The 27498-nt window shown below is 34.4% G+C and overlaps 3 protein-coding genes across 3 annotated transcripts; all 3 read right to left on the bottom strand.

Annotated features, from left to right (window-relative positions):
* Positions 1 to 2496: 2496 nt before the first annotated feature.
* On the bottom strand, positions 2497 to 11115 carry LOC134853166 (uncharacterized). Its single transcript, XM_063869123.1, has 4 exons — positions 10832 to 11115; positions 9843 to 9940; positions 3644 to 3874; positions 2497 to 2838 (listed from the first exon to the last, which is right to left on the bottom strand). The coding sequence occupies exons 1-4, from the start codon at positions 11011 to 11013 to the stop codon at positions 2702 to 2704; spliced, it is 648 nt and encodes a 215-aa protein (XP_063725193.1). The 5' UTR covers positions 11014 to 11115; the 3' UTR covers positions 2497 to 2701.
* Positions 11116 to 13243: 2128 nt separating this feature from the next.
* On the bottom strand, positions 13244 to 14545 carry LOC134853530 (uncharacterized). Its single transcript, XM_063869529.1, has 2 exons — positions 14262 to 14545; positions 13244 to 13370 (listed from the first exon to the last, which is right to left on the bottom strand). The coding sequence occupies exons 1-2, from the start codon at positions 14441 to 14443 to the stop codon at positions 13244 to 13246; spliced, it is 309 nt and encodes a 102-aa protein (XP_063725599.1). The 5' UTR covers positions 14444 to 14545.
* Positions 14546 to 16673: 2128 nt separating this feature from the next.
* Positions 16674 to 21814, bottom strand: LOC134853529 (ATP-dependent RNA helicase A-like). The gene is made up of 3 exons (XM_063869528.1): positions 21617 to 21814; positions 17692 to 17946; positions 16674 to 16800 (listed from the first exon to the last, which is right to left on the bottom strand). The coding sequence occupies exons 1-3, from the start codon at positions 21799 to 21801 to the stop codon at positions 16674 to 16676; spliced, it is 567 nt and encodes a 188-aa protein (XP_063725598.1). The 5' UTR covers positions 21802 to 21814.
* Positions 21815 to 27498: the final 5684 nt, after the last annotated feature.

The following is a 27498-nucleotide window of genomic DNA, read 5'->3' as shown; positions in this document are numbered from 1 at the left end:
AAGGGATTCCAGAAAAGCACAGTAGATCCAAAACCATATATAGCCACAAAAGCTCCAAATAAATCCCCACAAAAAAATCTCTAAAAAACTCGAAACACAGCGCGCTTTTCAACCTGCCATTTTTGGCTTAAAAAGAGTTTCATTCGTCCCATTTTTAACTACTATTGAAAGGCAAACACAGGTGCACCTAAAAGAATAATTACTTCGAATTTATAGCAAAGGAAGTTTTTATACACACCTCTAACATACTTGTTGAAAATTCACAGAAAAATTTCCTCTTTTAAGATGGATCCTGGCATGAATTAAAGAAAAATAAGACTCTTTTTCGCTTCTTCACACAAAGACTTGTTGCTACGAATAAGAAATAAACAGGAGCAAAGTTTGGAAAAAAGTGAATTGTCAGTTGCCAGAGCAACATATCCGCGGAGGCGGGGGAAGGCATTGGTTGACATCAACTCACCTTCATTCTGTTTATATTCTTAGTAGATCAAATTGATTTCGTAGTGTTTCTGGGTGACTGAACACCCGAATTTTGTGGATTTGTCCATAGTGCTTCAGATTTGCGGAAAAAATTGCACACTTCCTTGTATTAATTCTCTCCTCAATTAAAAATAAGCAGCTCTGGTAAACCCAAATGGCCTGCCTTGTAAGTCCAACTACTCTCCTACTCTCTGTAGAACTGATGGAGATTTTTCTAGAGTGAAAAATTTAGCTCGAATTTTGAAACGAAAGCAATAATAAACCTAAGTAGATTTTTCGGGAAACAAAACTAATTTTTTCTACAAAGGAAAATTCGTTCAAATCCATTCTAAATTATTTTACGTATCCAAATCGGCTACCACAACTAGACTTCTTTTATACAGCATATCAACTGCTTAAAAATCTAATCTTAGACAATTTCAATCCCCAGTTTGTCAGTGCGAGAATGAAGGGGAAAATTAAAAGCATAAAGCTTAGACTGATCGTTTGTTCTTCATAACCAAATAGAAATTAAATTAATTAATTTATTTGAAAAAATTAGGATAGATGAGTTTGGAATTTCGAAAACTGGCTCAGTAACTTCGTTTATTAGAAAAAGTGAGCTATGGTTGGATACGAGAACTCGGGAAGAGGAGAGCAAATCATGAAGGTTAAGCTTCTGAAATTTTGTCTCATTTCAACCCGTGATTCTAAAAAATGCATCACTGACTCCTCATTAAAAGGGCATTTAGGAAAATTACATTTGAGTGGGGGTCAAAATCAATTCAAGTTTCCATAATTAATGGCAATGTTTTTCTAAATGCTTAGCATAAATTTCGATTATTACGCTCCTCAAATAAAAAGAACACTACTGCCTTTGTTAGAGCAAATCCTTGAATATTTCGACAGCTGTTCAATGTTCTTTAAGCAGGTTTGGAAATCAGCAATAAACCCCCAGCTGGTACGCCAAAAACAAAATGAGGCTTTAAAGGTCTAGTGGCGTATTGATTACACCAATCATCTTGACTCGGTTCTATGATTTTTCAGCGTATTAAATAGACGCTTACGGGTTAGTAGGACGAAACAACTCGTGCTTTAATTTTCCCATATTAGCCAAATTGGCATTGCTCAAACCCTCATAACTTTTCAAAAAGAGTTCACGCTTTCAAAAGATGTTAAACAAAAATCTGCAAGACCTATATAAGAGTCGTCACTGCGTTCATTCATCTTAATCAAAATCTTTACTTTTGTTTGCATTTTCATGATTGAAGAGCGTTAAATGGCCACCAGTGAACTTAAAAACAAATTCAAGTTTGGTCCTGATCAAAGATAGAGTATGTTTAAAAAGCTACCTAATTAGAAGTCTTTACTTCGTGCATTGAAGTTTGAAAAAACTGCTTTAGAAAAAAAAAAGAAAAAAACATTGGTTATATAGGGATCGCAAATCCAACAGCACACAAATGAACCTGATTGGTCGAGAAAAAACAAGCCGATCACTTCAGGGGCGGATCTAGGATTTTCTCGAGGGGGGCGGATTTTTAAAAAGTTCGAAAATTTTATCGACCTTTTTTTTTAGGTCGACCAAATTGATTTTCCGAGCTCTGCCAAAGCACCAAAAAGACACTGTTTTGGCCAAATTTTCTGCGCCGCAGGAAAGAAACAAGCCAAAAAAGACGTTTTTAGGCTTTTTTGGAAAATCCCCCTCAAATTTAGCATATATTGCCGCCCAAGGCGCCTTTAGAAAAGTTTTAGGGTCCGTCAGCCAAAAATGGATATCTCAAAATAGTACAAAGGGGAACCCTTTGGGTCGTCAGGGGGTCGAATACCTGAGGAAGGGGGGCATCCGCACCCCCCCCCCCCGTAAATCCTCCCCTGATCAATCCTTGAATATCTTTACTTTTGTTTGCATTTTCATGATTGAAGAGCGTTGACTGGCCACCATTGAACTTAAAAACAAAATCAAGATTGATCCTGATCAAAGGCTGAGATTATATTCAAAAAGCTACCTAATTAGAAGTCTACTTCGTAGAGAAAAAATTTTCCATAAAACATTAATTGATTACATCAGAAAAATAATAAACCTTATCTTTAGAACACTGAAAGTTGAATCAAATTTAAATATTTTGAAGAGACAACCAAAGTTTTTGAGTAGTTTTATAGTTCAGATTTTTGTACTATGGAGATAATATTGCATCATTAAATTGAGCTTCCGCTTTTCTATCCGATAACGTTCCACGTTCCTTCAGCGATTGTAATTGAACCTATATGCACTTGGTGGCGGCGGTGGACCTCTAGATCCCCCTCTGAAGCCTCCCGCAACCCCAGTTCTACCGCCTCTTCCATATCCTCCAATTGGGGGCCTGGGTGATCCGTAACCTCCTCAAAAGAAAAGTTATATTCATTTTAAGTAAAGTAACAATAAACTAAAATAAATAGATCCCGAAAAAACTTTAAATGTGCATAAAAGCATATCCATTTGTTTCATAAGCGATAACCCAAGCTCGAAACAAAATCGAATTTTTAGTTCGATTGCCGTGTTCATCGGAGATCGAATCGAAGACACGGACAATAATTTTTCTAATTTAAATTTCTGAAAACAAGTAGCAAGTTATTTATTTTTTCACGCTGAAAGTATTAGTGGTAGTATACTCATTAAATGAATGTATTTCATGGTGCACAAAATGAAAAAAAAAACTTAATCAGTGAAAAATCAGTTTCCGGTTACATTGTTACCTTGACTTATAGGTACTGAAAATACGGTTTCACTTTCACACAAATTTAAGGCTCGAAAGCAAGTATATAAAACAATTATTAGTCTAATTTAATTTTAAAAAGAGGCCAAAAATTGTACTGGTTCGCTTGCGGAGATTAATCAACAATGATTTGGGTCTTTGCTCTCAGTCTCCACCACTGTTCATCAGACACATGATAAATTTTTCTTGATACGAGTTCTCGAGTTATCATGATTAAGAGAGCAATTGAACAGAAAAAAAACATTTCGATGCTAACAACTTCTTCAACGGTACCTTAGAACAGTTGAAAAAACAAAATCACAACCAAAAAATGAAAATTCAAACAATTCAAAAATGTTTAATAAGGAAACTATTAAGCAAAATCCAACCAGATTAAATCAAGATCTCAGAAAATTTCTGAGGAAAGTAAAAAACTATTGACAATCGCTTACCTCTAGGACCAGGCGGAGGGAATCTCATTCCTATTTCCTGCTTCAGTTCAGGTGGTTCTGGTTTAATCCAGACACTGCCCCCACTCGAGTCTCCGGGTTGAGCCGGTCTAAAGGGTGCCCCTCGGAATGACCCACCAGGTCTGGGAGGGGTGGGGTATCTAGGCGAGCCTCTGAATTGTGAGTTCACTTGACTGTAGCCTTGGGCTCTGGGCGGAAATCTTGGAGCATAACCTGGAAAAAGCGGGGTATTTCTGGTACCTTCATTAATTCATTCATTCCAGCTAATAATTACCTGATTTTTTAGAAAACCATTAAAAAGTACTCATTTTTCGATTGAAACGTTTCATTTTCTATTAGACGCACATCGCGCATTACAAACTACCAGTGCTTTCCAGCGATAAAAAATTATATTTACAATAGTGGCCAAATACATTTAATTACTACACAATTATTGTTAATAAAAAAAAACAAACAACGAGATCAGAGATTCTCCCGTTAAAAATACGAGTTATGTAATAATAAACAAGTATTGCCGGCTGCTGTGCAAACAGCAGCAGATCCCACTAGTTTTAGCTAGTTTTTAATTCCCACTAGTTTTCAATAAATTGAAAAACGAATCACTTTTTAAAAAATGTTTGAGCATATGGGTTGGGCACCGGAAATAAGCTCACCTAAAATTAGCAATGACTACTCGAGTAAAATAACTTAAAACAAAAAATGACTCTTCACTTGAAAAACAATGCCTCTTCTACACAGCGAAATCTTTTGCAGACTTCTTTCATCGACTCAAAAGTGGAAAGGGTTTCAAATTGTTGTGATGAACTTAAGAATCAAAACTGGAAGAAGTGAAGCGTAACTGTTGTGATAAACTTATTACATGGCTTCAGAGAAGAAAAATGACTCAAATACTAAAACTATTGACTCCATTGGTGTAATAAAAGCAAACGCCAATTTCGAGAGTTAAATAATTCTGACGTTAACAACTACCCACATTTACGTTATCGGGATCAAACACCAATAACTCCAATGGCACAGCCCGAAAACAAGAGAACATGCGAAGTAATAAGTCCTTGTGGAGAAACTGATAATATATCACATAAAATCCAAGCTGCAGTAAGAACAGCCAATGCAGAAACTAGCGCCACAAATTAATGAATCTCCCGAAAAAAAATAAAATTGCCTCAATTGAACAAGCCGTCAAAAATACAGTAGCTGGAATAAAAGAGGAAAAAAAAACGTTGTACGAGGTGTACCAGCGAAAAAACAAGTTATTTCAAGACGTTGTCAGATTCAGAAAAAAAAAACTGAAAACTACAATAGAAGCGACAACATACGAATAATAGGCTGCTAATGAATGAAACCAGGGAAAACTACGGCGAAACAATTGATGAAGTGATTGGTATGAGTGAAAAAAAGGAGCCAATGTCACAGTTCAAAATATTTTAACTGCCTACAGGTTACCGACGGGGAACAAAAATTTTCGAGAAAAACCAGTGATCGTGCGCTTCAATAGCAGCATTGCGAAAATTAAAATACTACAAAACAAGGAAAATATGTCTGGGAATGAGCACACAAGTACTATCAAAGTATTCAAGAATCTGAGCCTTCCGCGAATGAAATTCATGCGAATGATTCGGAATGATCACAGAATTGAGTCGAGCTGAAATGAACAAGGAGCCATATTTATTCAACGGAAGAAAGGTTAACGTGCTGATCGAATAAATGGTCTGTATGAAGATTGAGTTTCTAGGATACAGCTATAATGACAAGAACTATTTCCAAAACGGAGCTGTTGCACTGGAACCTAATCAACTACTCGTGAAATCCTTTGTTTCCTCAGTTGAGAGTCGCTTATTCGTTGAACCCTAAATTTGCAAACGTTTTAAAAAAACATTATATGGAAGATCTGTAAGTAAACTCCATGATGAAATGGAAGCATTAATAACCAACTTTGAGTCACCACCTACTATGATATGCCTAAGTAAAACCTGGTTACAATACTATACTGCGCAAAAGTAGAAAGAACGGAGGAGGGATCTTAGTTCACGGTTACTGGCGTGTTAAACATTTCAAAATTTCTAGGAAGAAACTAAGATCGGAAATTAAAAATATAAGAGATACATATTAGTAATTCAAAAATGTTTTGGTGACTCACGACAGGTCTGTAAAATAGTAATTGAAATTATGTGCATTGCAAGTAGCATTAAAAAATCAATGGAATTGCAGATACAAGTGAAACTCTTTTAGATCACTTCATTATTAAAGACTTAAAAGTCTAATCTGCGCAGGTACGAGCTAAATATCCCTTTCTGACCACTCTCCGAACACTTATGAGTTTAACACATCGCACAAAAAAGACTTTACTTATTGTGATACTAGGTTTATGAAGTTGACACTGATAATCGATGCAAATTGCGAATTATTCAGAACCATTAGATGATTGCTTTCAACAGTTTGAATCAAATTAAAATAGTATTAAAGCAAGTATTTTTTTAGATCATCAACTTCGGAGAAAAAAAGCGCCCTGTTCCTGAATCAATAATTTGATTACATATTTGACTGCAAAACGTAACCGGCTAAATAAAGTCAGGTAAAAACAATTAGCCTCGATTGAATGAAAACATTTCAAACTCACTAGGAAGAAACTGAGATCGAAAATGAATTGGTGAATCAAGAAAGGCCTAAAAAAACTAAATGAAATTATGGGCGCTGCATTTAACAATAAAGAAAAAAAACTTTTCAATTAAAAACATAATCGAAGTCATCTCGTCTCATCTAGACTTTGCAAATGAATTTAGATTTTTATCAACTATCGGACTTAACCTGTCCAATAAAAAATTAGGTTCTAAGTCAGAGCAAAACCTGGAGAAAATCAACTTTTATTTGCGTAACACACCAGTAAAAGAACTGGAAATAGATGAAATCTTTACATCCAAGCAGAATAAGACATCCACAGGTTTCATTAATTTTGGCAATGTCATTGTAAGAACTGAAAATTCTGATTGATAAATTGTTGAAATCAGCGTTCTTCCACAGCTCCTTGGTCAAAGCCATAGTTCATCAGCTTTGAAAAGAAGGATCAAAGCTCAGTTTGGGAACTTACCGTTCAATATCCCTTTTCATAAGCTGAAGTAAAAATTTTCAGCGTGCTATGGTTAACAGAGTATACGAATACCTGGATAGTTATTCCCTAGTTTATGTTAAGTTATTTTTTTTCCGTCAATTGCAGTCCAAAAAAATTGAAATGAAGCGATCGGAGAAGAAAAAATCGATAAAGAGAACTGTTTTTCTGGATTTGAAAATGGCGTTCGATCACTTGATCATACAATTCTTTTCAAAAATTTAGACATGCATGGAAAAAGTGAACAGACATTACTATGGTCCAAAAGCTACCTTTAAAATCGTAGCTAACCCAAATAGGAAACTCAATTTTTGTGGCTTGAACTGAACTGCGTTGTGCCAAAGGGTTACATTTTGGGACCCCTAATGTTCCTCAAATATATCAATAACCTAACTAAATTTAGCAATTCGAGAAAAGTTTTTTATGTGCAGATGCTACAAACAACGTGTTTAACAGGCTCAATTGAAATTTTCAATAACTATCTCAAAGCGTTGAATAAGTGGCTAAATGTTAACATATTGTCACTAAAAACGGATAGAACTACGTTAAAACGTATCCTAACTTAATGCTCAAAGATCGCTCTTGTACATCAATAATTTAACTCTAACAAGCGTTTCTTCATGTTGATTCTAAGTTCTCATTCAATAATCACATTAATTTCGTGCAAAACAATATCAGAAAACAATGACCGAAACAAGTAAATACTTTCCAGTTTCAATGAGCACTTCTATTTGCGAGTTAGATTAGAAAAAAGGTTCGTACCAATACACTATGCTGATGACTAGTGTAATCAGTAGCTTATTATCTAGATTTATAACTTTTAAGCGAAGAAGGCATCGTTTAAAACGCATTTGCAGTTAACTGCTAATGATTTTGCCTCCATCTAGCGTTGATTTCAGGGCGCTTTACAGTGTGTTAAACAATTTGCTTTTCATATAGTCTCTGACTATTTGCAAACCCCACTTCGATTTGTTCACTGGTTACTTTTTGGGCTTGTTCCCAACGTCCAGAAAGCCTCCATCCAATTCTTTTAGTGTAAGTGATGCTTTAGAGACGAGGTGCAGTTAGTAGAATTAGTAACCGCAAAGTGAATAAGTCAACCTTTAGTTTTGAACCGAATATGGGGGGATACGACAAGCGAGTTTCTGAAGATTACAAAAACAAAATCTGATTTTTTCTTTCAATTTGCAGCCAATTATGGCAAGTTTAACCCATAAACTGGCTAAACTTCAGGTTTATATCGCCAGGAAATTGTTTCACGTGCCACTAAAATCGTCAGATTTGTTGAGCGATATTTTTATGAAGTCGAAAAGGCAGATGTTATTTATTTATTTTCGCTAATTTTGTTTATCAACAAAGTTATTTAGTTTTGTTCATTTCACTACCATGCTTCCATAATTAATAGGTTTTTCCGAATATTTCTGAGTTTGGGGCATCACCATGCAATCCAGAAGGACTCGTTCGCTGTCCTCTCAGAGTTGCTTAAAATTTTGTGAAACTACTTTGACTAAAATGACTTTTCGTAGCGAGAAATTAATTCTTCTTCTTCTGAAATAAAATTTAGTTAACCCAGTCTGATATTTTGTGTGGTATCTGATTTGCGTGCAAAAAGTTAAAGAAAACCACAAAAGTCCTTCCAACTTTGCAATCTGCACGAAAAGAGGTAGAAAAAGCCTTGAAGAACGTTAAAGAATTCAGGATTCGAACCCATGCATCAGGATTAGTTTGTGCACATTTCTTATCTAATTAAATGCAGGCTTCACTATCTCGCAATGCTTAAGTTTTTCAACGTATTATTTTTGCACGTTTAACGAAAGAATTTTTTCACGATTAAGCTATATCGTATATTGCAAGGGTTGAAAATTTTACTCGAGTTTCCAGTTTGAACTCAGTGTTCGATTCAAAAGTTTAAAAGTAGAAACCTTATGGTGTTATGCTGTGGGAGGGTTTTCGTAGAGGTTGCAAAATGGGCCTCCAATTATGACTGATCCAATCCTCGTAGTTTTCGAGATATGACGTTTTTATGATTGTTTTTCTTAAATCTCAGAAGATTTAGATTTGAAAGAAGTTTGGAAAGAATAACTCGAAATTCCTAGCCCTGCAGTTAGGCGCTAGCAACATACACGTAGAGGCTGCAAATATTACCTCCAACCAAGGATGACTGCTCAAGTCATTACTTTTCGATATATGACGTTTTTATGATTTTGTTTTTTAATTTTCAGAAAAGTTGAATTTAAAACATTCAGAAAGTTTGAAATTCCCAACCCTGTCGTTAAGTACTGTGAAGGTACTTTCAGAATTTTGAAGTTGCAAATCTTGCTTCCAAATGCAACTGCTCAAATTTTCTTAGTTTTACGAGATGTGACCTTTTTTTGTGTTTTTTTTTTCAAATTATTCAAAGAACTTATAAAAATTTTCACAAATTTGAATTCTCATCTCTAGAGTGAGGCTCTGTCAGGGTGTTCCCAGCAGTTGCAACTATTATCATGACTGCTCAAATCCTTTTAGTGTTCGAGATATGACGCTTTTCGTGATTTTCTCTTGTATCAAAAAACTGAAACTTAAAATTTTCGTGGAAGAAAACTTGAAATTTAGTTCTTTCATAAATTTGAAATTCCTAACCCTGTATTTGAGGGCTGGCACAGTATTCTCAGGGGTTACGAATCTTGCCTCCAAATATGACTGCTCAAATCTTTGTAGTTTTAAAAATTTAAATTTGAACTTTCTCAAAATATGAAATTCCCAACGCTGTGGTTGGGTACTGTAGAGTACTCTCAGGGGTTGCAACTCTTGCCTCCAAATTCGACTGCTCAATTGCTTTTAGTTTCCGAGATGTGACGTTTTTTATGTCATTCTAAACTTTTCCAATGAAGTTGGATATAAGAAACGTCACAAACTTGAATTTAAAAAATTGAATAAAAACTTTACTGAATTTGAATTACCAAACCTGTAATTGGGTGATACCAGAGTACACTCAAAGGATGCAAATCTTATTGCCAATATATGCGGTTTTATAAGAGTTGTCAAAAATTGAAGTATCGGAGGTGCGTTACACGCCAGTACTACATAAATGCTGACCTCTACTGGGCTCTCCGTAGCCGCCATAACTTTGATTTGCACCGCCACTGTTGTAACTGCTTTCCATCATAGTAGCCTTGGGAGGCGAAGGCCCGTACCTAAAAGCAATGCAAATCATATTGGTTAGCAGATCAAAGTTTCTTTTCAAAATAATGAGTGGAATATTTAACTTTTAAAATGACTTTTTTTAAAAAATCAATTGGCTTTGAATCAATTGGCTTGATCTTTTTTTAACAGTGCTCCTTCAAGTAATTAGACATATGGGTCAATGTCATTACGGTATTTGCCTTTGGCTGACCCTAGTTAAAGTTACTAGCTGGTTAGGAGTTAAAGGAAAGTCTATTTAAAATTACTTTTTATGTTAGAAAATGCATCGAAAGGCGTCAGCGTGAACAGGTGAACAAATTTTCACAACATTTATAGCATGCAAAATGCCGTGTTTGCAATATCTGAGAAGCTTTATTTTGCTATTTTACGAGGGGGGAGTGGAAAATGTGAAAGAGCCAAGGTACCAAACACTAGCCACAAATAAACCAGAGAACAGATGCTATCCAATTTCCAATGCTGCAGTTTTATTTTCGAGTTAGGTTAGAAAAAAAAGAAGGTTCGTAATAATACACTTAGCTGACGAAGTGTAAACCGAGAAAAAAAATAAGTCACATTAAATCTTAAAATGCCCGATGTTTTTTCAGCCAAAATGTGAGGAAAATCCTCAGATCTCAAAGAAACAATCTCGGATAAAAATTGAGAGACAATTTTTATTCGAGATTGCGTCTGGTACAGTTACGAAGTAAAGCCATTCTAGGGTCATTCGTAGAGCTCGAAAGTTTAGAAACAGCTGGCCTCAAGAATAAAGGTTGAAACAATTTAAAAAAAAACACCCACGTAAAAACAAACTTCTTATACAATCCATGGTTACAAGGATTGCAGCGTTTGATTATCTGTTTCGAAAGCCTAAATTCTACTTACTGATTACAAATTCTACTTACTGTCCATATCCTCCCCCCAATGGCGACTGCATCATCGGCCTTTTAATTGCACCACCCCCACTCGCCCCTCCCCTTTCCAGCAACACACTATCTGCCGTAGACAGACTTCTGATCACGTGTTTCAGAGTGACATCACTGTCTGCCATCTGCAGTGCTCTCTCGGGTTCGCTTGTGAATCGCATGATGAAGTCTTCAATGATCGGGCGAAGGGCGACTACTGAGGCTGCGCTTTTGTGGTCCAGATCCAGATTGATCCTTAAAAAGATGAAGCCTATATCACAGGTTTTCAAGAAGACGCTCGCACCCAATCATTCCAAAACGTAACCAGGATTATTTAGAAGTTGAAAATAGCAGATAGTTCACAACTTCTTTGTGTGATACTCAATTTTTGTCTCAACTGACCTTCATTAAAGAACCTCAATTGTACATCTTAACATAACCTTCGCTTCACGAGTACAGTTAGGAGACCATTTATTTCGGATCAAACAACAAACATAGCCAACTGGCACTTGGAAAACAGTAATGAACGCAAAGAAACTGAAAAAAAACGACTAGTGTTTTCAAAAATCTTCAACTTTCGAAAAAAAAATAGATGACCTTAAAGCTCTTTGAAATTGTAAAACAATTTATGGTGGACGGTTTTATGTTAAAAATAGCTCAATTTGAGAAAACTGGATCAATAGGCAAAACTTTTATTTCGCTGGGAAATCTAATAATTAATTTCCATTTTTGAAATCAGAAGCCGATCACATTTTTCGTGACCTTTACACTGAATTTAAATGCACTGAATTTAAAAAGAAATCACAAGTCAGTAAGCGGCGAAAAAACAAAACTGAGCGTGAACAAATTTTAAGACTTTTTCTTGACAAAAAAGCAAAAAAACCAGCAAGACCTATATAAGAGTACTCACTAGTTCATTTCTCTTAAAAACCAGCAAGACCTATATAAGAGTACTCACTAGTTCATTACTCTAAAAAAAACAAAAAAAATCAGCAAGACCTATATAAGAGTACCCACTACGTTCATTGCTCTTAAAAACTGTGCTGTTAATTTCATTTACAGGATTCGAACCCATGCATCAGGATTAGTTTGTGCACATTTCTTATCTAATTAAATGCAGGCTTCACTATCTCGCAATGCTTAAGTTTTTCAACGTATTATTTTTGCACGTTTAACGAAAGAATTTTTTCACGATTAAGTTATATCGTATATTGCAAGGGTTGAAAATTTTACTCGAGTTTCCAGTTTGAACTCAGTGTTCGATTCAAAAGTTTAAAAGTAGAAACCTTATGGTGTTATGCTGTGGGAGGGTTTTCGTAGAGGTTGCAAAATGGGCCTCCAATTATGACTGATCCAATCCTCGTAGTTTTCGAGATATGACGTTTTTATGATTGTTTTTCTTAAATCTCAGAAGATTTAGATTTGAAAGAAGTTTGGAAAGAATAACTCGAAATTCCTAGCCCTGCAGTTAGGCGCTAGCAACATACACGTAGAGGCTGCAAATATTACCTCCAACCAAGGATGACTGCTCAAGTCATTACTTTTCGATATATGACGTTTTTATGATTTTGTTTTTTAATTTTCAGAAAAGTTGAATTTAAAACATTCAGAAAGTTTGAAATTCCCAACCCTGTCGTTAAGTACTGTGAAGGTACTTTCAGAATTTTGAAGTTGCAAATCTTGCTTCCAAATGCAACTGCTCAAATTTTCTTAGTTTTACGAGATGTGACCTTTTTTTGTGTTTTTTTTTTAAATTATTCAAAGAACTTATAAAAATTTTCACAAATTTGAATTCTCATCTCTAGAGTGAGGCTCTGTCAGGGTGTTCCCAGCAGTTGCAACTATTATCATGACTGCTCAAATCCTTTTAGTGTTCGAGATATGACGCTTTTCGTGATTTTCTCTTGTATCAAAAAACTGAAACTTAAAATTTTCGTGGAAGAAAACTTGAAATTTAGTTCTTTCATAAATTTGAAATTCCTAACCCTGTATTTGAGGGCTGGCACAGTATTCTCAGGGGTTACGAATCTTGCCTCCAAATATGACTGCTCAAATCTTTGTAGTTTTAAAAATTTAAATTTGAACTTTCTCAAAATATGAAATTCCCAACGCTGTGGTTGGGTACTGTAGAGTACTCTCAGGGGTTGCAACTCTTGCCTCCAAATTCGACTGCTCAATTGCTTTTAGTTTCCGAGATGTGACGTTTTTTATGTCATTCTAAACTTTTCCAATGAAGTTGGATATAAGAAACGTCACAAACTTGAATTTAAAAAATTGAATAAAAACTTTACTGAATTTGAATTACCAAACCTGTAATTGGGTGATACCAGAGTACACTCAAAGGATGCAAATCTTATTGCCAATATATGCGGTTTTATAAGAGTTGTCAAAAATTGAAGTATCGGAGGTGCGTTACACGCCAGTACTACATAAATGCTGACCTCTACTGGGCTCTCCGTAGCCGCCATAACTTTGATTTGCACCGCCACTGTTGTAACTGCTTTCCATCATAGTAGCCTTGGGAGGCGAAGGCCCGTACCTAAAAGCAATGCAAATCATATTGGTTAGCAGATCAAAGTTTCTTTTCAAAATAATGAGTGGAATATTTAACTTTTAAAATGACTTTTTTTAAAAAATCAATTGGCTTTGAATCAATTGGCTTGATCTTTTTTTAACAGTGCTCCTTCAAGTAATTAGACATATGGGTCAATGTCATTACGGTATTTGCCTTTGGCTGACCCTAGTTAAAGTTACTAGCTGGTTAGGAGTTAAAGGAAAGTCTATTTAAAATTACTTTTTATGTTAGAAAATGCATCGAAAGGCGTCAGCGTGAACAGGTGAACAAATTTTCACAACATTTATAGCATGCAAAATGCCGTGTTTGCAATATCTGAGAAGCTTTATTTTGCTATTTTACGAGGGGGGAGTGGAAAATGTGAAAGAGCCAAGGTACCAAACACTAGCCACAAATAAACCAGAGAACAGATGCTATCCAATTTCCAATGCTGCAGTTTTATTTTCGAGTTAGGTTAGAAAAAAAAGAAGGTTCGTAATAATACACTTAGCTGACGAAGTGTAAACCGAGAAAAAAAATAAGTCACATTAAATCTTAAAATGCCCGATGTTTTTTCAGCCAAAATGTGAGGAAAATCCTCAGATCTCAAAGAAACAATCTCGGATAAAAATTGAGAGACAATTTTTATTCGAGATTGCGTCTGGTACAGTTACGAAGTAAAGCCATTCTAGGGTCATTCGTAGAGCTCGAAAGTTTAGAAACAGCTGGCCTCAAGAATAAAGGTTGAAACAATTTAAAAAAAAACACCCACGTAAAAACAAACTTCTTATACAATCCATGGTTACAAGGATTGCAGCGTTTGATTATCTGTTTCGAAAGCCTAAATTCTACTTACTGATTACAAATTCTACTTACTGTCCATATCCTCCCCCCAATGGCGACTGCATCATCGGCCTTTTAATTGCACCACCCCCACTCGCCCCTCCCCTTTCCAGCAACACACTATCTGCCGTAGACAGACTTCTGATCACGTGTTTCAGAGTGACATCACTGTCTGCCATCTGCAGTGCTCTCTCGGGTTCGCTTGTGAATCGCATGATGAAGTCTTCAATGATCGGGCGAAGGGCGACTACTGAGGCTGCGCTTTTGTGGTCCAGATCCAGATTGATCCTTAAAAAGATGAAGCCTATATCACAGGTTTTCAAGAAGACGCTCGCACCCAATCATTCCAAAACGTAACCAGGATTATTTAGAAGTTGAAAATAGCAGATAGTTCACAACTTCTTTGTGTGATACTCAATTTTTGTCTCAACTGACCTTCATTAAAGAACCTCAATTGTGCATCTTAACATAACCTTCGCTTCACGAGTACAGTTAGGAGACCATTTATTTCGGATCAAACAACAAACATAGCCAACTGGCACTTGGAAAACAGTAATGAACGCAAAGAAACTGAAAAAAAACGACTAGTGTTTTCAAAAATCTTCAACTTTCGAAAAAAAAATAGATGACCTTAAAGCTCTTTGAAATTGTAAAACAATTTATGGTGGACGGTTTTATGTTAAAAATAGCTCAATTTGAGAAAACTGGATCAATAGGCAAAACTTTTATTTCGCTGGGAAATCTAATAATTAATTTCCATTTTTGAAATCAGAAGCCGATCACATTTTTCGTGACCTTTACACTGAATTTAAATGCACTGAATTTAAAAAGAAATCACAAGTCAGTAAGCGGCGAAAAAACAAAACTGAGCGTGAACAAATTTTAAGACTTTTTCTTGACAAAAAAGCAAAAAAACCAGCAAGACCTATATAAGAGTACTCACTAGTTCATTTCTCTTAAAAACCAGCAAGACCTATATAAGAGTACTCACTAGTTCATTACTCTAAAAAAAACAAAAAAAATCAGCAAGACCTATATAAGAGTACCCACTACGTTCATTGCTCTTAAAAACTGTGCTGTTAATTTCATTTACAGGATTCGAACCCATGCATCAGGATTAGTTTGTGCACATTTCTTATCTAATTAAATGCAGGCTTCACTATCTCGCAATGCTTAAGTTTTTCAACGTATTATTTTTGCACGTTTAACGAAAGAATTTTTTCACGATTAAGTTATATCGTATATTGCAAGGGTTGAAAATTTTACTCGAGTTTCCAGTTTGAACTCAGTGTTCGATTCAAAAGTTTAAAAGTAGAAACCTTATGGTGTTATGCTGTGGGAGGGTTTTCGTAGAGGTTGCAAAATGGGCCTCCAATTATGACTGATCCAATCCTCGTAGTTTTCGAGATATGACGTTTTTATGATTGTTTTTCTTAAATCTCAGAAGATTTAGATTTGAAAGAAGTTTGGAAAGAATAACTCGAAATTCCTAGCCCTGCAGTTAGGCGCTAGCAACATACACGTAGAGGCTGCAAATATTACCTCCAACCAAGGATGACTGCTCAAGTCATTACTTTTCGATATATGACGTTTTTATGATTTTGTTTTTTAATTTTCAGAAAAGTTGAATTTAAAACATTCAGAAAGTTTGAAATTCCCAACCCTGTCGTTAAGTACTGTGAAGGTACTTTCAGAATTTTGAAGTTGCAAATCTTGCTTCCAAATGCAACTGCTCAAATTTTCTTAGTTTTACGAGATGTGACCTTTTTTTGTGTTTTTTTTTTAAATTATTCAAAGAACTTATAAAAATTTTCACAAATTTGAATTCTCATCTCTAGAGTGAGGCTCTGTCAGGGTGTTCCCAGCAGTTGCAACTATTATCATGACTGCTCAAATCCTTTTAGTGTTCGAGATATGACGCTTTTCGTGATTTTCTCTTGTATCAAAAAACTGAAACTTAAAATTTTCGTGGAAGAAAACTTGAAATTTAGTTCTTTCATAAATTTGAAATTCCTAACCCTGTATTTGAGGGCTGGCACAGTATTCTCAGGGGTTACGAATCTTGCCTCCAAATATGACTGCTCAAATCTTTGTATTTTTAAAAATTTAAATTTGAACTTTCTCAAAATATGAAATTCCCAACGCTGTGGTTGGGTACTGTAGAGTACTCTCAGGGGTTGCAACTCTTGCCTCCAAATTCGACTGCTCAATTGCTTTTAGTTTCCGAGATGTGACGTTTTTTATGTCATTCTAAACTTTTCCAATGAAGTTGGATATAAGAAACGTCACAAACTTGAATTTAAAAAATTGAATAAAAACTTTACTGAATTTGAATTACCAAACCTGTAATTGGGTGATACCAGAGTACACTCAAAGGATGCAAATCTTATTGCCAATATATGCGGTTTTATAAGAGTTGTCAAAAATTGAAGTATCGGAGGTGCGTTACACGCCAGTACTACATAAATGCTGACCTCTACTGGGCTCTCCGTAGCCGCCATAACTTTGATTTGCACCGCCACTGTTGTAACTGCTTTCCATCATAGTAGCCTTGGGAGGCGAAGGCCCGTACCTAAAAGCAATGCAAATCATATTGGTTAGCAGATCAAAGTTTCTTTTCAAAATAATGAGTGGAATATTTAACTTTTAAAATGACTTTTTTTAAAAAATCAATTGGCTTTGAATCAATTGGCTTGATCTTTTTTTAACAGTGCTCCTTCAAGTAATTAGACATATGGGTCAATGTCATTACGGTATTTGCCTTTGGCTGACCCTAGTTAAAGTTACTAGCTGGTTAGGAGTTAAAGGAAAGTCTATTTAAAATTACTTTTTATGTTAGAAAATGCATCGAAAGGCGTCAGCGTGAACAGGTGAACAAATTTTCACAACATTTATAGCATGCAAAATGCCGTGTTTGCAATATCTGAGAAGCTTTATTTTGCTATTTTACGAGGGGGGAGTGGAAAATGTGAAAGAGCCAAGGTACCAAACACTAGCCACAAATAAACCAGAGAACAGATGCTATCCAATTTCCAATGCTGCAGTTTTATTTTCGAGTTAGGTTAGAAAAAAAAGAAGGTTCGTAATAATACACTTAGCTGACGAAGTGTAAACCGAGAAAAAAAATAAGTCACATTAAATCTTAAAATGCCCGATGTTTTTTCAGCCAAAATGTGAGGAAAATCCTCAGATCTCAAAGAAACAATCTCGGATAAAAATTGAGAGACAATTTTTATTCGAGATTGCGTCTGGTACAGTTACGAAGTAAAGCCATTCTAGGGTCATTCGTAGAGCTCGAAAGTTTAGAAACAGCTGGCCTCAAGAATAAAGGTTGAAACAATTTAAAAAAAAACACCCACGTAAAAACAAACTTCTTATACAATCCATGGTTACAAGGATTGCAGCGTTTGATTATCTGTTTCGAAAGCCTAAATTCTACTTACTGATTACAAATTCTACTTACTGTCCATATCCTCCCCCCAATGGCGACTGCATCATCGGCCTTTTAATTGCACCACCCCCACTCGCCCCTCCCCTTTCCAGCAACACACTATCTGCCGTAGACAGACTTCTGATCACGTGTTTCAGAGTGACATCACTGTCTGCCATCTGCAGTGCTCTCTCGGGTTCGCTTGTGAATCGCATGATGAAGTCTTCAATGATCGGGCGAAGGGCGACTACTGAGGCTGCGCTTTTGTGGTCCAGATCCAGATTGATCCTTAAAAAGATGAAGCCTATATCACAGGTTTTCAAGAAGACGCTCGCACCCAATCATTCCAAAACGTAACCAGGATTATTTAGAAGTTGAAAATAGCAGATAGTTCACAACTTCTTTGTGTGATACTCAATTTTTGTCTCAACTGACCTTCATTAAAGAACCTCAATTGTACATCTTAACATAACCTTCGCTTCACGAGTACAGTTAGGAGACCATTTATTTCGGATCAAACAACAAACATAGCCAACTGGCACTTGGAAAACAGTAATGAACGCAAAGAAACTGAAAAAAAACGACTAGTGTTTTCAAAAATCTTCAACTTTCGAAAAAAAAATAGATGACCTTAAAGCTCTTTGAAATTGTAAAACAATTTATGGTGGACGGTTTTATGATAAAAATAGCTCAATTTGAGAAAACTGGATCAATCGGCAAAACTTTTATTTCGCTGGGAAATCTGATAATTAATTTCCATTTTTGAAATCAGAAGCCGATCACATTTTTCGTGACCTTTACACTGAATTTAAATGCACTGAATTTAAAAAGAAATCACAAGTCAGTAAGCGGCGAAAAAACAAAACTGAGCGTGAACAAATTTTAAGACTTTTTCTTGACAAAAAAGCAAAAAAACCAGCAAGACCTATATAAGAGTACTCACTAGTTCATTTCTCTTAAAAAAACAGCAAGAACTATATAAGAGTACTCACTAGTTCATTACTCTTAGAAAAAAAAGACAAAAAAAATCAGCAAGACCTATATAAGAGTACTCACTGGTTCATTTCTCTTAAAAAAACAGCAAGACCTATATAAGAGTACTCACTAGTTCATTACTCTTAGAAAAAAAGACAAAAAAAATCAGCAAGACCTATATAAGAGTACTCACTATTTCATTTCTCTTAAAAAAACAGCAAGACCTATATAAGAGTACTCACTAGTTCATTACTCTTAGAAAAAAAGACAAAAAAAATCAGCAAGACCTATATAAGAGTACTCACTAGTTCATTTCTCTTAAAAAAACAGCAAGACCTATATAAGAGTACTCACTAGTTCATTACTCTTAGAAAAAAAGACAAAAAAAATCAGCAAGACCTATATAAGAGTACTCACTAGTTCATTTCTCTTAAAAAAACAGCAATACCTATATAAGAGTACTCACTAGTTCATTACTCTTAGAAAAAAAGACAAAAAAAAATCAGCAAGATCTATATAAGAGTACTCACTAGTTCATTTCTCTTAAAAAACAGCAAGACCTATATAAGAGTACTCACTAGTTCATTACTCTTAGAAAAAAAGACAAAAAAAATCAGCAAGACCTATATAAGAGTACTCACTATTTCATTTCTCTTAAAAAATCAGCAAGACCTATATAAGAGTACTCACTAGTTCATTTCTCTTAAAAAAACAGCAAGACCTATATTAGAGTACTCACTAGTTCATTACTCTTAGAAAAAAAGACAAAAAAAATCAGCAAGACCTATATAAGAGTACTCACTAGTTCATTTCTCTTAAAAAACAGCAAGACCTATATAAGAGTACTCACTAGTTCATTACTCTTAGAAAAAAAGACAAAAAAAATCAGCAAGACCTATATAAGAGTACTCACTATTTCATTTCTCTTAAAAAAACAGCAAGACCTATATAAGAGTACTCACTAGTTCATTACTCTTAGAAAAAAAGACAAAAAAAATCAGCAAGACCTATATAAGAGTACTCACTAGTTCATTTCTCTTAAAAAAACAGCAAGACCTATATAAGAGTACTCACTAGTTCATTACTCTTAGAAAAAAAGACAAAAAAAATCAGCAAGACCTATATAAGAGTACTCACTAGTTCATTTCTCTTAAAAAAACAGCAAGACCTATATAAGAGTACTCACTAGTTCATTACTCTTAGAAAAAAAGACAAAAAAAATCAGCAAGACCTATATAAGAGTACTCACTAGTTCATTTCTCTTAAAAAAACAGCAATACCTATATAAGAGTACTCACTAGTTCATTACTCTTAGAAAAAAAGACAAAAAAAATCAGCAAGACCTATATAAGAGTACTCACTAGTTCATTTCTCTTAAAAAAACAGCAAGACCTATATAAGAGTACTCACTAGTTCATTACTCTTAGAAAAAAAGACAAAAAAAATCAGCAAGACCTATATAAGAGTACTCACTATTTCATTTCTCTTAAAAAAACAGCAAGACCTATATAAGAGTACTCACTAGTTCATTACTCTTAGAAAAAAAGACAAAAAAAATCAGCAAGACCTATATAAGAGTACTCACTAGTTCATTTCTCTTAAAAAACAGCAAGACCTATATAAGAGTACTCACTAGTTCATTACTCTTAGAAAAAAAGACAAAAAAAAATCAGCAAGACCTATATAAGAGTACTCACTAGTTCATTTCTCTTAAAAAAACAGCAAGAACTATATAAGAGTACTCACTAGTTCATTACTCTTAGAAAAAAAAGACAAAAAAAATCAGCAAGACCTATATAAGAGTACTCACTGGTTCATTTCTCTTAAAAAAACAGCAAGACCTATATAAGAGTACTCACTAGTTCATTACTCTTAGAAAAAAAGACAAAAAAAAATCAGCAAGACCTATATAAGAGTACTCACTATTTCATTTCTCTTAAAAAAACAGCAAGACCTATATAAGAGTACTCACTAGTTCATTACTCTTAGAAAAAAAGACAAAAAAAATCAGCAAGACCTATATAAGAGTACTCACTAGTTCATTTCTCTTAAAAAAACAGCAAGACCTATATAAGAGTACTCACTAGTTCATTACTCTTAGAAAAAAAGACAAAAAAAATCAGCAAGACCTATATAAGAGTACTCACTAGTTCATTTCTCTTAAAAAAACAGCAATACCTATATAAGAGTACTCACTAGTTCATTACTCTTAGAAAAAAAGACAAAAAAAAATCAGCAAGACCTATATAAGAGTACTCACTAGTTCATTTCTCTTAAAAAAACAGCAAGACCTATATAAGAGTACTCACTAGTTCATTACTCTTAGAAAAAAAGACAAAAAAAATCAGCAAGACCTATATAAGAGTACTCACTAGTTCATTTCTCTTAAAAAAACAGCAATACCTATATAAGAGTACTCACTAGTTCATTACTCTTAGAAAAAAAGACAAAAAAAATCAGCAAGACCTATATAAGAGTACTCACTAGTTCATTTCTCTTAAAAAAACAGCAAGACCTATATAAGAGTACTCACTAGTTCATTACTCTTAGAAAAAAAGACAAAAAAAATCAGCAAGACCTATATAAGAGTACTCACTAGTTCATTTCTCTTAAAAAAACAGCAAGACCTATATAAGAGTACTCACTAGTTCATTACTCTTAGAAAAAAAGACAAAAAAAATCAGCAAGACCTATATAAGAGTACCCACTACGTTCATTGCTCTTAAAAACTGTGCTGTTAATTTCATCTGCAACCACAAATCGGATAAATGTCTTTTTACTATTTTTTTTTTAGCTAACCAGCCAGAGGCCTAATCCGAAGGTTAATAAATAAAGGTTAACTAAGCTATGGCTATCTTACAAGAGCTCACCTTGTAAATTGCAGCGCAGGTGCGAATTGAACCCGCTATCATATGATTGCTGGGCACCATCACTACTGATGCGCCACAACGCCATAGAGTATTTACTATCTATGTTTACGTACCAATCGTCCAGACGGACCATTTGCTTCTCAGTTCCATCTTGCGGGTCAATTCTTCTCTCCGAACTCACAGACCGACTTCCGAACAACAACAACTGCAGCGCACTCACCATTGTCATCTGGTGCGCCGTAACAGCCCTTGTTCGCAATTTCTCCCCAAACACGAAAAACGGCGATGGAAATGTCATTCCGTCTTTAGAGTTATTGATAATCATCATTTAAAGAAAAAAAAACGTCATATGAGGGGATGATGATGAAAAGTCGTGACGAGGCAGGGAATTGAGGGTAGAAGAGCAGAGAAAAGGATGCCGGGCATAGCTATTTTTACCAGGGCATCCGCGTTTTCCCGCAAATTGCGATACCCCTCTTGTTTCAGTTCCAGTGGTGACTGCTCCTTCCTCGTCGAGAACGGCTGCCGCCCTTTCTATCAGTGTGAACAGAATCACAACCGCAAGAGAAAGTGAACCAATTGTCTTGGTGAGCTGAAAGAAATTCGCAAAACGATTGAAACCTTTAAAAGCTTGCTCTTAAAGATTCATTGCATTACGAAAACTCTAAGTTAGTTTTCAAAACGTGAACTTGAAACGTGCAGTGAACATGAAAAAGTCAATTTTTTAAAATACGTTTTTAAGGTACGCAAGAAACCGATACACTTACCCTAAGAGTTGAAAAAATCCTAAATTCTTGTGACAGATTGTAGTTCTAGTTCAGATTATTATGGAAAAGAACACAAAAACAAACAGACAAAAAAGCTTGTTGAGCTGGATATACGAGCACAGAAAATTAGAAAAAGGATAGATCACAAAAATTACAAGAAAACTAACCATGCTGATATGAACTTATAGTCACGGTGAAATGATCCAATGATCCAAAGAATTTATAACAACATTTACCACAAATTTTCAACCTCATTTTCGCAGATTGCGCAAATAGAACAAGTCTGAGGATTTCTTGATTCAAGCAAATAATTTGGGCCACAGAGTTGATTTTGTGGGTTAATCTTCCCACAAGCTTTCAACCTTTTTTTGCAGGTTGTGTAAATCGGAACAAGTCTAATAATTTTTTGATTCAGTTAATTTTTGTTGGCCAAAAATAAACTGATTAACTTAATATGGGAGTTGGGAGTATATTAGTGTACTTAGGGTCAGATCAATGAAATGTTTTTTTTTAATCTCAAAAAGATTTGCTATACAATATCGTCCAATTTCTAAACCTAGTATTTTGACTGTATCATTTTGAATCGGTCGCAACCTTTTAAAGGATTGTGCCAGTTTTGGTCGCCTTCTCAATTTGCAGGCTTTTATGAAAAACTTATTTTTTTGCAAATAACAGTTGAAAATGTAAGAAAATCGTTTATCATTGCGAAAAAAAACTAATTGAGACACCTTAAAGGGCAGTAAGATCCTTCAGAATTCTACACTAATGAAAACAGATAATTCACTTCATCACATTTCTTTCGAACTCTGTTTTCATTTAAGGGAAGTGTTTCATGTACAGACAAGGTGATACAACATCAAACAGACACGTTGACCAAATATGATATTAACTGTCCGTCACCGATGCTTTTAAGCATCAAGTTTGACTTGTTTTTTGAAGTCAGAGTTGAAATCCTCTTCCGATTATATTGACAGCCAATTATATTTGAATTTCAAAATGTCAGAGCGAAGTTGTAATTATCAAATCGGTGAAATAATGTTAAAGTTCCTTAACTGAGCACAAGGAATGTAGACAATTTAACTTATTTAAGTCCGATGTCTTCGTCTGGTTTATGACTGCTTTCTGCGAGGCTAAATATTAGGGATCTACTTAACAATTACCCCCCCCCCCTTTTAAGAAAGGGGGGCTATTGTTAGGTAGATTAATATAACGCATTTTCGACTAATCAGATTGCAGCAAAATTGGAAGTCTCAATACAAAGCTCTAGCGTTAATTTACTGCTTTTATTAATAGGGGTGGCAATTCTTAAGTAGGTACCAAAGGGAGGGCAATTGTTAAGTAGATCCAATATTAGCGTTGGTTTAAGGAGAAAAAATTGTTTGCTAACCACATAAATAAAGCCGCTGGGCGGTTTCCCCAAGAATTTTTTTGATTTTTTTCTCTCGTTATGTGGCTATCTGTTATTTATGTTTTCAAGTGTAATTAAAACTGTTTTCTATTTTCGAGAAATTTAACTATGAGTCGCTGATCAAATCTGTAAGTTTTTATCAATGGCTCTCTCTTAATTTATTCATAAAATATAAGAACACTTTTGCTTGCAATTAAAAATATAAATTAAAAGACACGAAACACGCAGATATTTCATAAAAGCAACAGAAGAACAAAATGAATGAAACGTTTTTTTATTGCTCATATATTTTTGGCACGCTTCTTCATTATCCTATAAAGAATTTTCTGTCATTTTTGAAAACAGCGAATAATCAAATCCCCAGAATGGAATCGCACTTTTCAGCATTTTAGAGAGAACTGATCTCTAAGGGTGTCACAAATGGAATTGGTTAAAATACAACCAACGTAAAAAATACAAATTCGGAAAAAAGGGTGTATAAAATGCAGAGGTCGCAAATGATGTCTAGTGCTTGATGACGTTCATACAAAAATTAAAGGAAAAACTGTCATACAAAAATTAAAGGAGAAAATGATTCTATGATTGTATTAGACAAGTTGTTGAACTGGGAAAAAGTACAAATCATATCAAAAGTATGTAATGACACGCGTAAGCAGCTTATACAGTTTCGGAGTTGAGACTGGGACTGAAATATTGCTACACCATAGACAAACTCATATGTATAAAAAACAAATACCAAAAACTTTTTTTTGACAATTTGGGAAAAATAAAGTCCAAAAAATTCAGACAAATCAAATTTTTTGATTTTTGTTCATATGTAGTTTGTTCATATTAAGAAATAAAATTATCTTAGCCATTCTAATAATTGAACGCTCTCTTAACTCTATCCCAATTTTACAAAGGGGGAGGTTTGTTAGTAGGTAGAAAAATTTCATTTGCTTAACTGTTGATTTATCTCTATATAAGGGGATATTCGTCACTTGGTACCCGTTAATGTCTAGCTAATTTCAAAAATGTTTAGTTTATTCCAGATTCGTTAATGTCTCTTCTAGCAACAATGATTTTGATGACCGTTAAACAAATCAGAAAAAAAGATGATTTGATGATTGCTTATAACAAAAAATTTTAGGAGCAGAGATTGTTTTATTAGTTGTAGCAAAAAAATTAACAGTTTTTGAGTCCGAAGCCAAGTCCAACTGAAAAAAAATTTCAGTGTCAAAAAATGAAAAATTATGCATCAAAATCACAGCGGGTCAAAAAACTTTTCTAAATTTCAGAAAAAATGTTTTAGAACTAACTTTATATTTTGCTTTAATAATTAAAGTTCAACTTAATGCCGCCTAAAATTTTCCTCAGCTTAGGTGTAAAAGTTTTTAATTTCAAAAAAAGTTTTTGCATTCCATGGGTTACATAACAACAAAAAATGTTCCAACCGATACATCAAGCCTATGCTTAGTATGATTATATTCATACAAACAAGCTATTTTTACCAAACTTTACATTATTGATTTTAAAACAACAATACAATTGATACATACAATTTATGCTCTTGTATGATTATACTAATACAAATAAACAAATTTTTCAAACTTGAAGTGATTTAACGAATTTTTTGCACCAATTTTTAAGGATGGTTATCGTGCAGGGTCCTTCACCACTCCGACAATATTTTTGCAAAATATCCTTCTTCTTTCAAGATTTTTGCAAGATTACCTCGATGATACAAGATCTTGCAAGATAACCATAAATTATATAAGTCGTGCCATTTCTTGCAAAAAAACATTCTTCTATCGACTAGGTGAGCAAATTTACTAGATATTTTGGAAACGAAAATCTTAGCCATTCTAATAATTGAACGCTCTCTTAACTCTATCCCAATTTTACAAAGGGGGAGGTTTGTTAGTAGGTAGAAAAATTTCATTTGCTTAACTGTTGATTTATTTCTATATAAGGGGATATTCGTCACTTGGTACCCGTTAATGTCTAGCTAATTTCAAAAATGTTTAGTTTATTCCAGATTCGTTAATGTCTCTTCTAGCAACAATGATTTTGATGACCGTTAAACAAATCAGAAAAAAAGATGATTTGATGATTGCTTATAACAAAAAATTTTAGGAGCAGAGATTGTTTTATTAGTTGTAGCAAAAAAATCAACAGTTTTTGAGTCCGAAGCCAAGTCCAACTGAAAAAAAATTTCAGTGTCAAAAAATGAAAAATTATGCATCAAAATCACAGCGGGTCAAAAAACTTTTCTAAATTTCAGAAAAAATGTTTTAGAACTAACTTTATATTTTGCTTTAATAATTAAAGTTCCACTTAATGCCGCCTAAAATTTTCCTCAGCTTAGGTGTAAAAGTTTTTAATTTCAAAAAAAGTTTTTGCATTCCATGGGTTACATAACAACAAAAAATGTTCCAACCGATACATCAAGCCTATGCTTAGTATGATTATATTCATACAAACAAGCTATTTTTACCAAACTTTACATTATTGATTTTAAAACAACAATACAATTGATACATACAATTTATGCTCTTGTATGATTATACTAATACAAATAAACAAATTTTTCAAACTTGAAGTGATTTAACGAATTTTTTGCACCAATTTTTAAGGATGGTTATCGTGCAGGGTCCTTCACCACTCCGACAATATTTTTGCAAAATATCCTTCTTCTTTCAAGATTTTTGCAAGATTACCTCGATGATACAAGATCTTGCAAGATAACCATAAATTATATAAGTCGTGCCATTTCTTGCAAAAAAACATTCTTCTATCGACTAGGTGAGCAAATTTACTAGATATTTTGGAAACGAAAATCAAATTTCACGGAATTGGTTGGGAACTTTTGCAATGTGGAATATTTATAATGTAAGTGAAAATTGCTGACGGTGTGTGACTTTCAAGCGCTTACACATTCTGCATTGGAGTCCGCCACCTTGCTAGGGATCTCGAACTATGAACTATAAGAGCTCAAAAACTGCCTTTGTCGAAATTGGATACAAGAAATTAAGTATCGAAGGGAGCAAACAAGCACTTTCTCCTAAATTTCTGTCGTCTGAGTCTAAACATAGTATCAACAGCCACTCAAAGCCGGAAAAATGGCATAATCACTGCTGGTTTTTCATGAAATTTTCACATTTTTTGAAAATAAAATCATTTTGATGGCTGATTTATTGTTCTAAGTTGTTCTAAAAATTGGCCTGCAGCTTTGATAGCAAGAAAGTGGTCAAAAAATAAAATGACGATAATGATTCGAAAGTTTAATTTTATTTGAACTATTCAGAATCAGGCCCCAAAGAATTCTGCTAGCAGCACAACTTAGCATACCCGGCACAATTCAGAATATAGTTTTTATAGAACAGAATAGTTTTTAAAGCAGCAGATAGAGCAGAACTTTAATCATACAGCAGAATGTACTCACTTTTCGCATTCAAAAAAATGAATGCTACAACTGCCCTAATTCTCAATAAAACAAAAAGTGCATCTATCTGTGACTCTACCAGTCTTCTATTTTTCTTCCTGAAAATGCTCGGCTTGTTTTTAAATTTCATTTAATTATCTCGGAAAGCGATACTAAATTTTTGAAGAAAAAAAATTGATCAACAAAAAAATTTCATGGCGCAGAAAAAGCAGATGTTTTTGTAATTCAGCAGAATGTTGTCTATATAGCAGCAGATTTTTATGGGGCCCGACTGAGATCTGAACAAATAGATAAAATGTGGCTGCTTTAAGTTGTTTATCATGAATATAAATGTCCCTCAAACATCAAAATAGGATAATAATTGTCACAATCAAACTTTATATGATAATGGATATC

The sequence above is a fragment of the Symsagittifera roscoffensis genome, chromosome 8 (genome assembly GCF_963678635.1).
Source record: "Symsagittifera roscoffensis chromosome 8, txSymRosc1.1, whole genome shotgun sequence".
In the NCBI taxonomy this organism is placed as follows: Eukaryota; Metazoa; Xenacoelomorpha; order Acoela; family Convolutidae; genus Symsagittifera; species Symsagittifera roscoffensis.
This window is presented reverse-complemented; position numbering and strand designations above follow the sequence as displayed.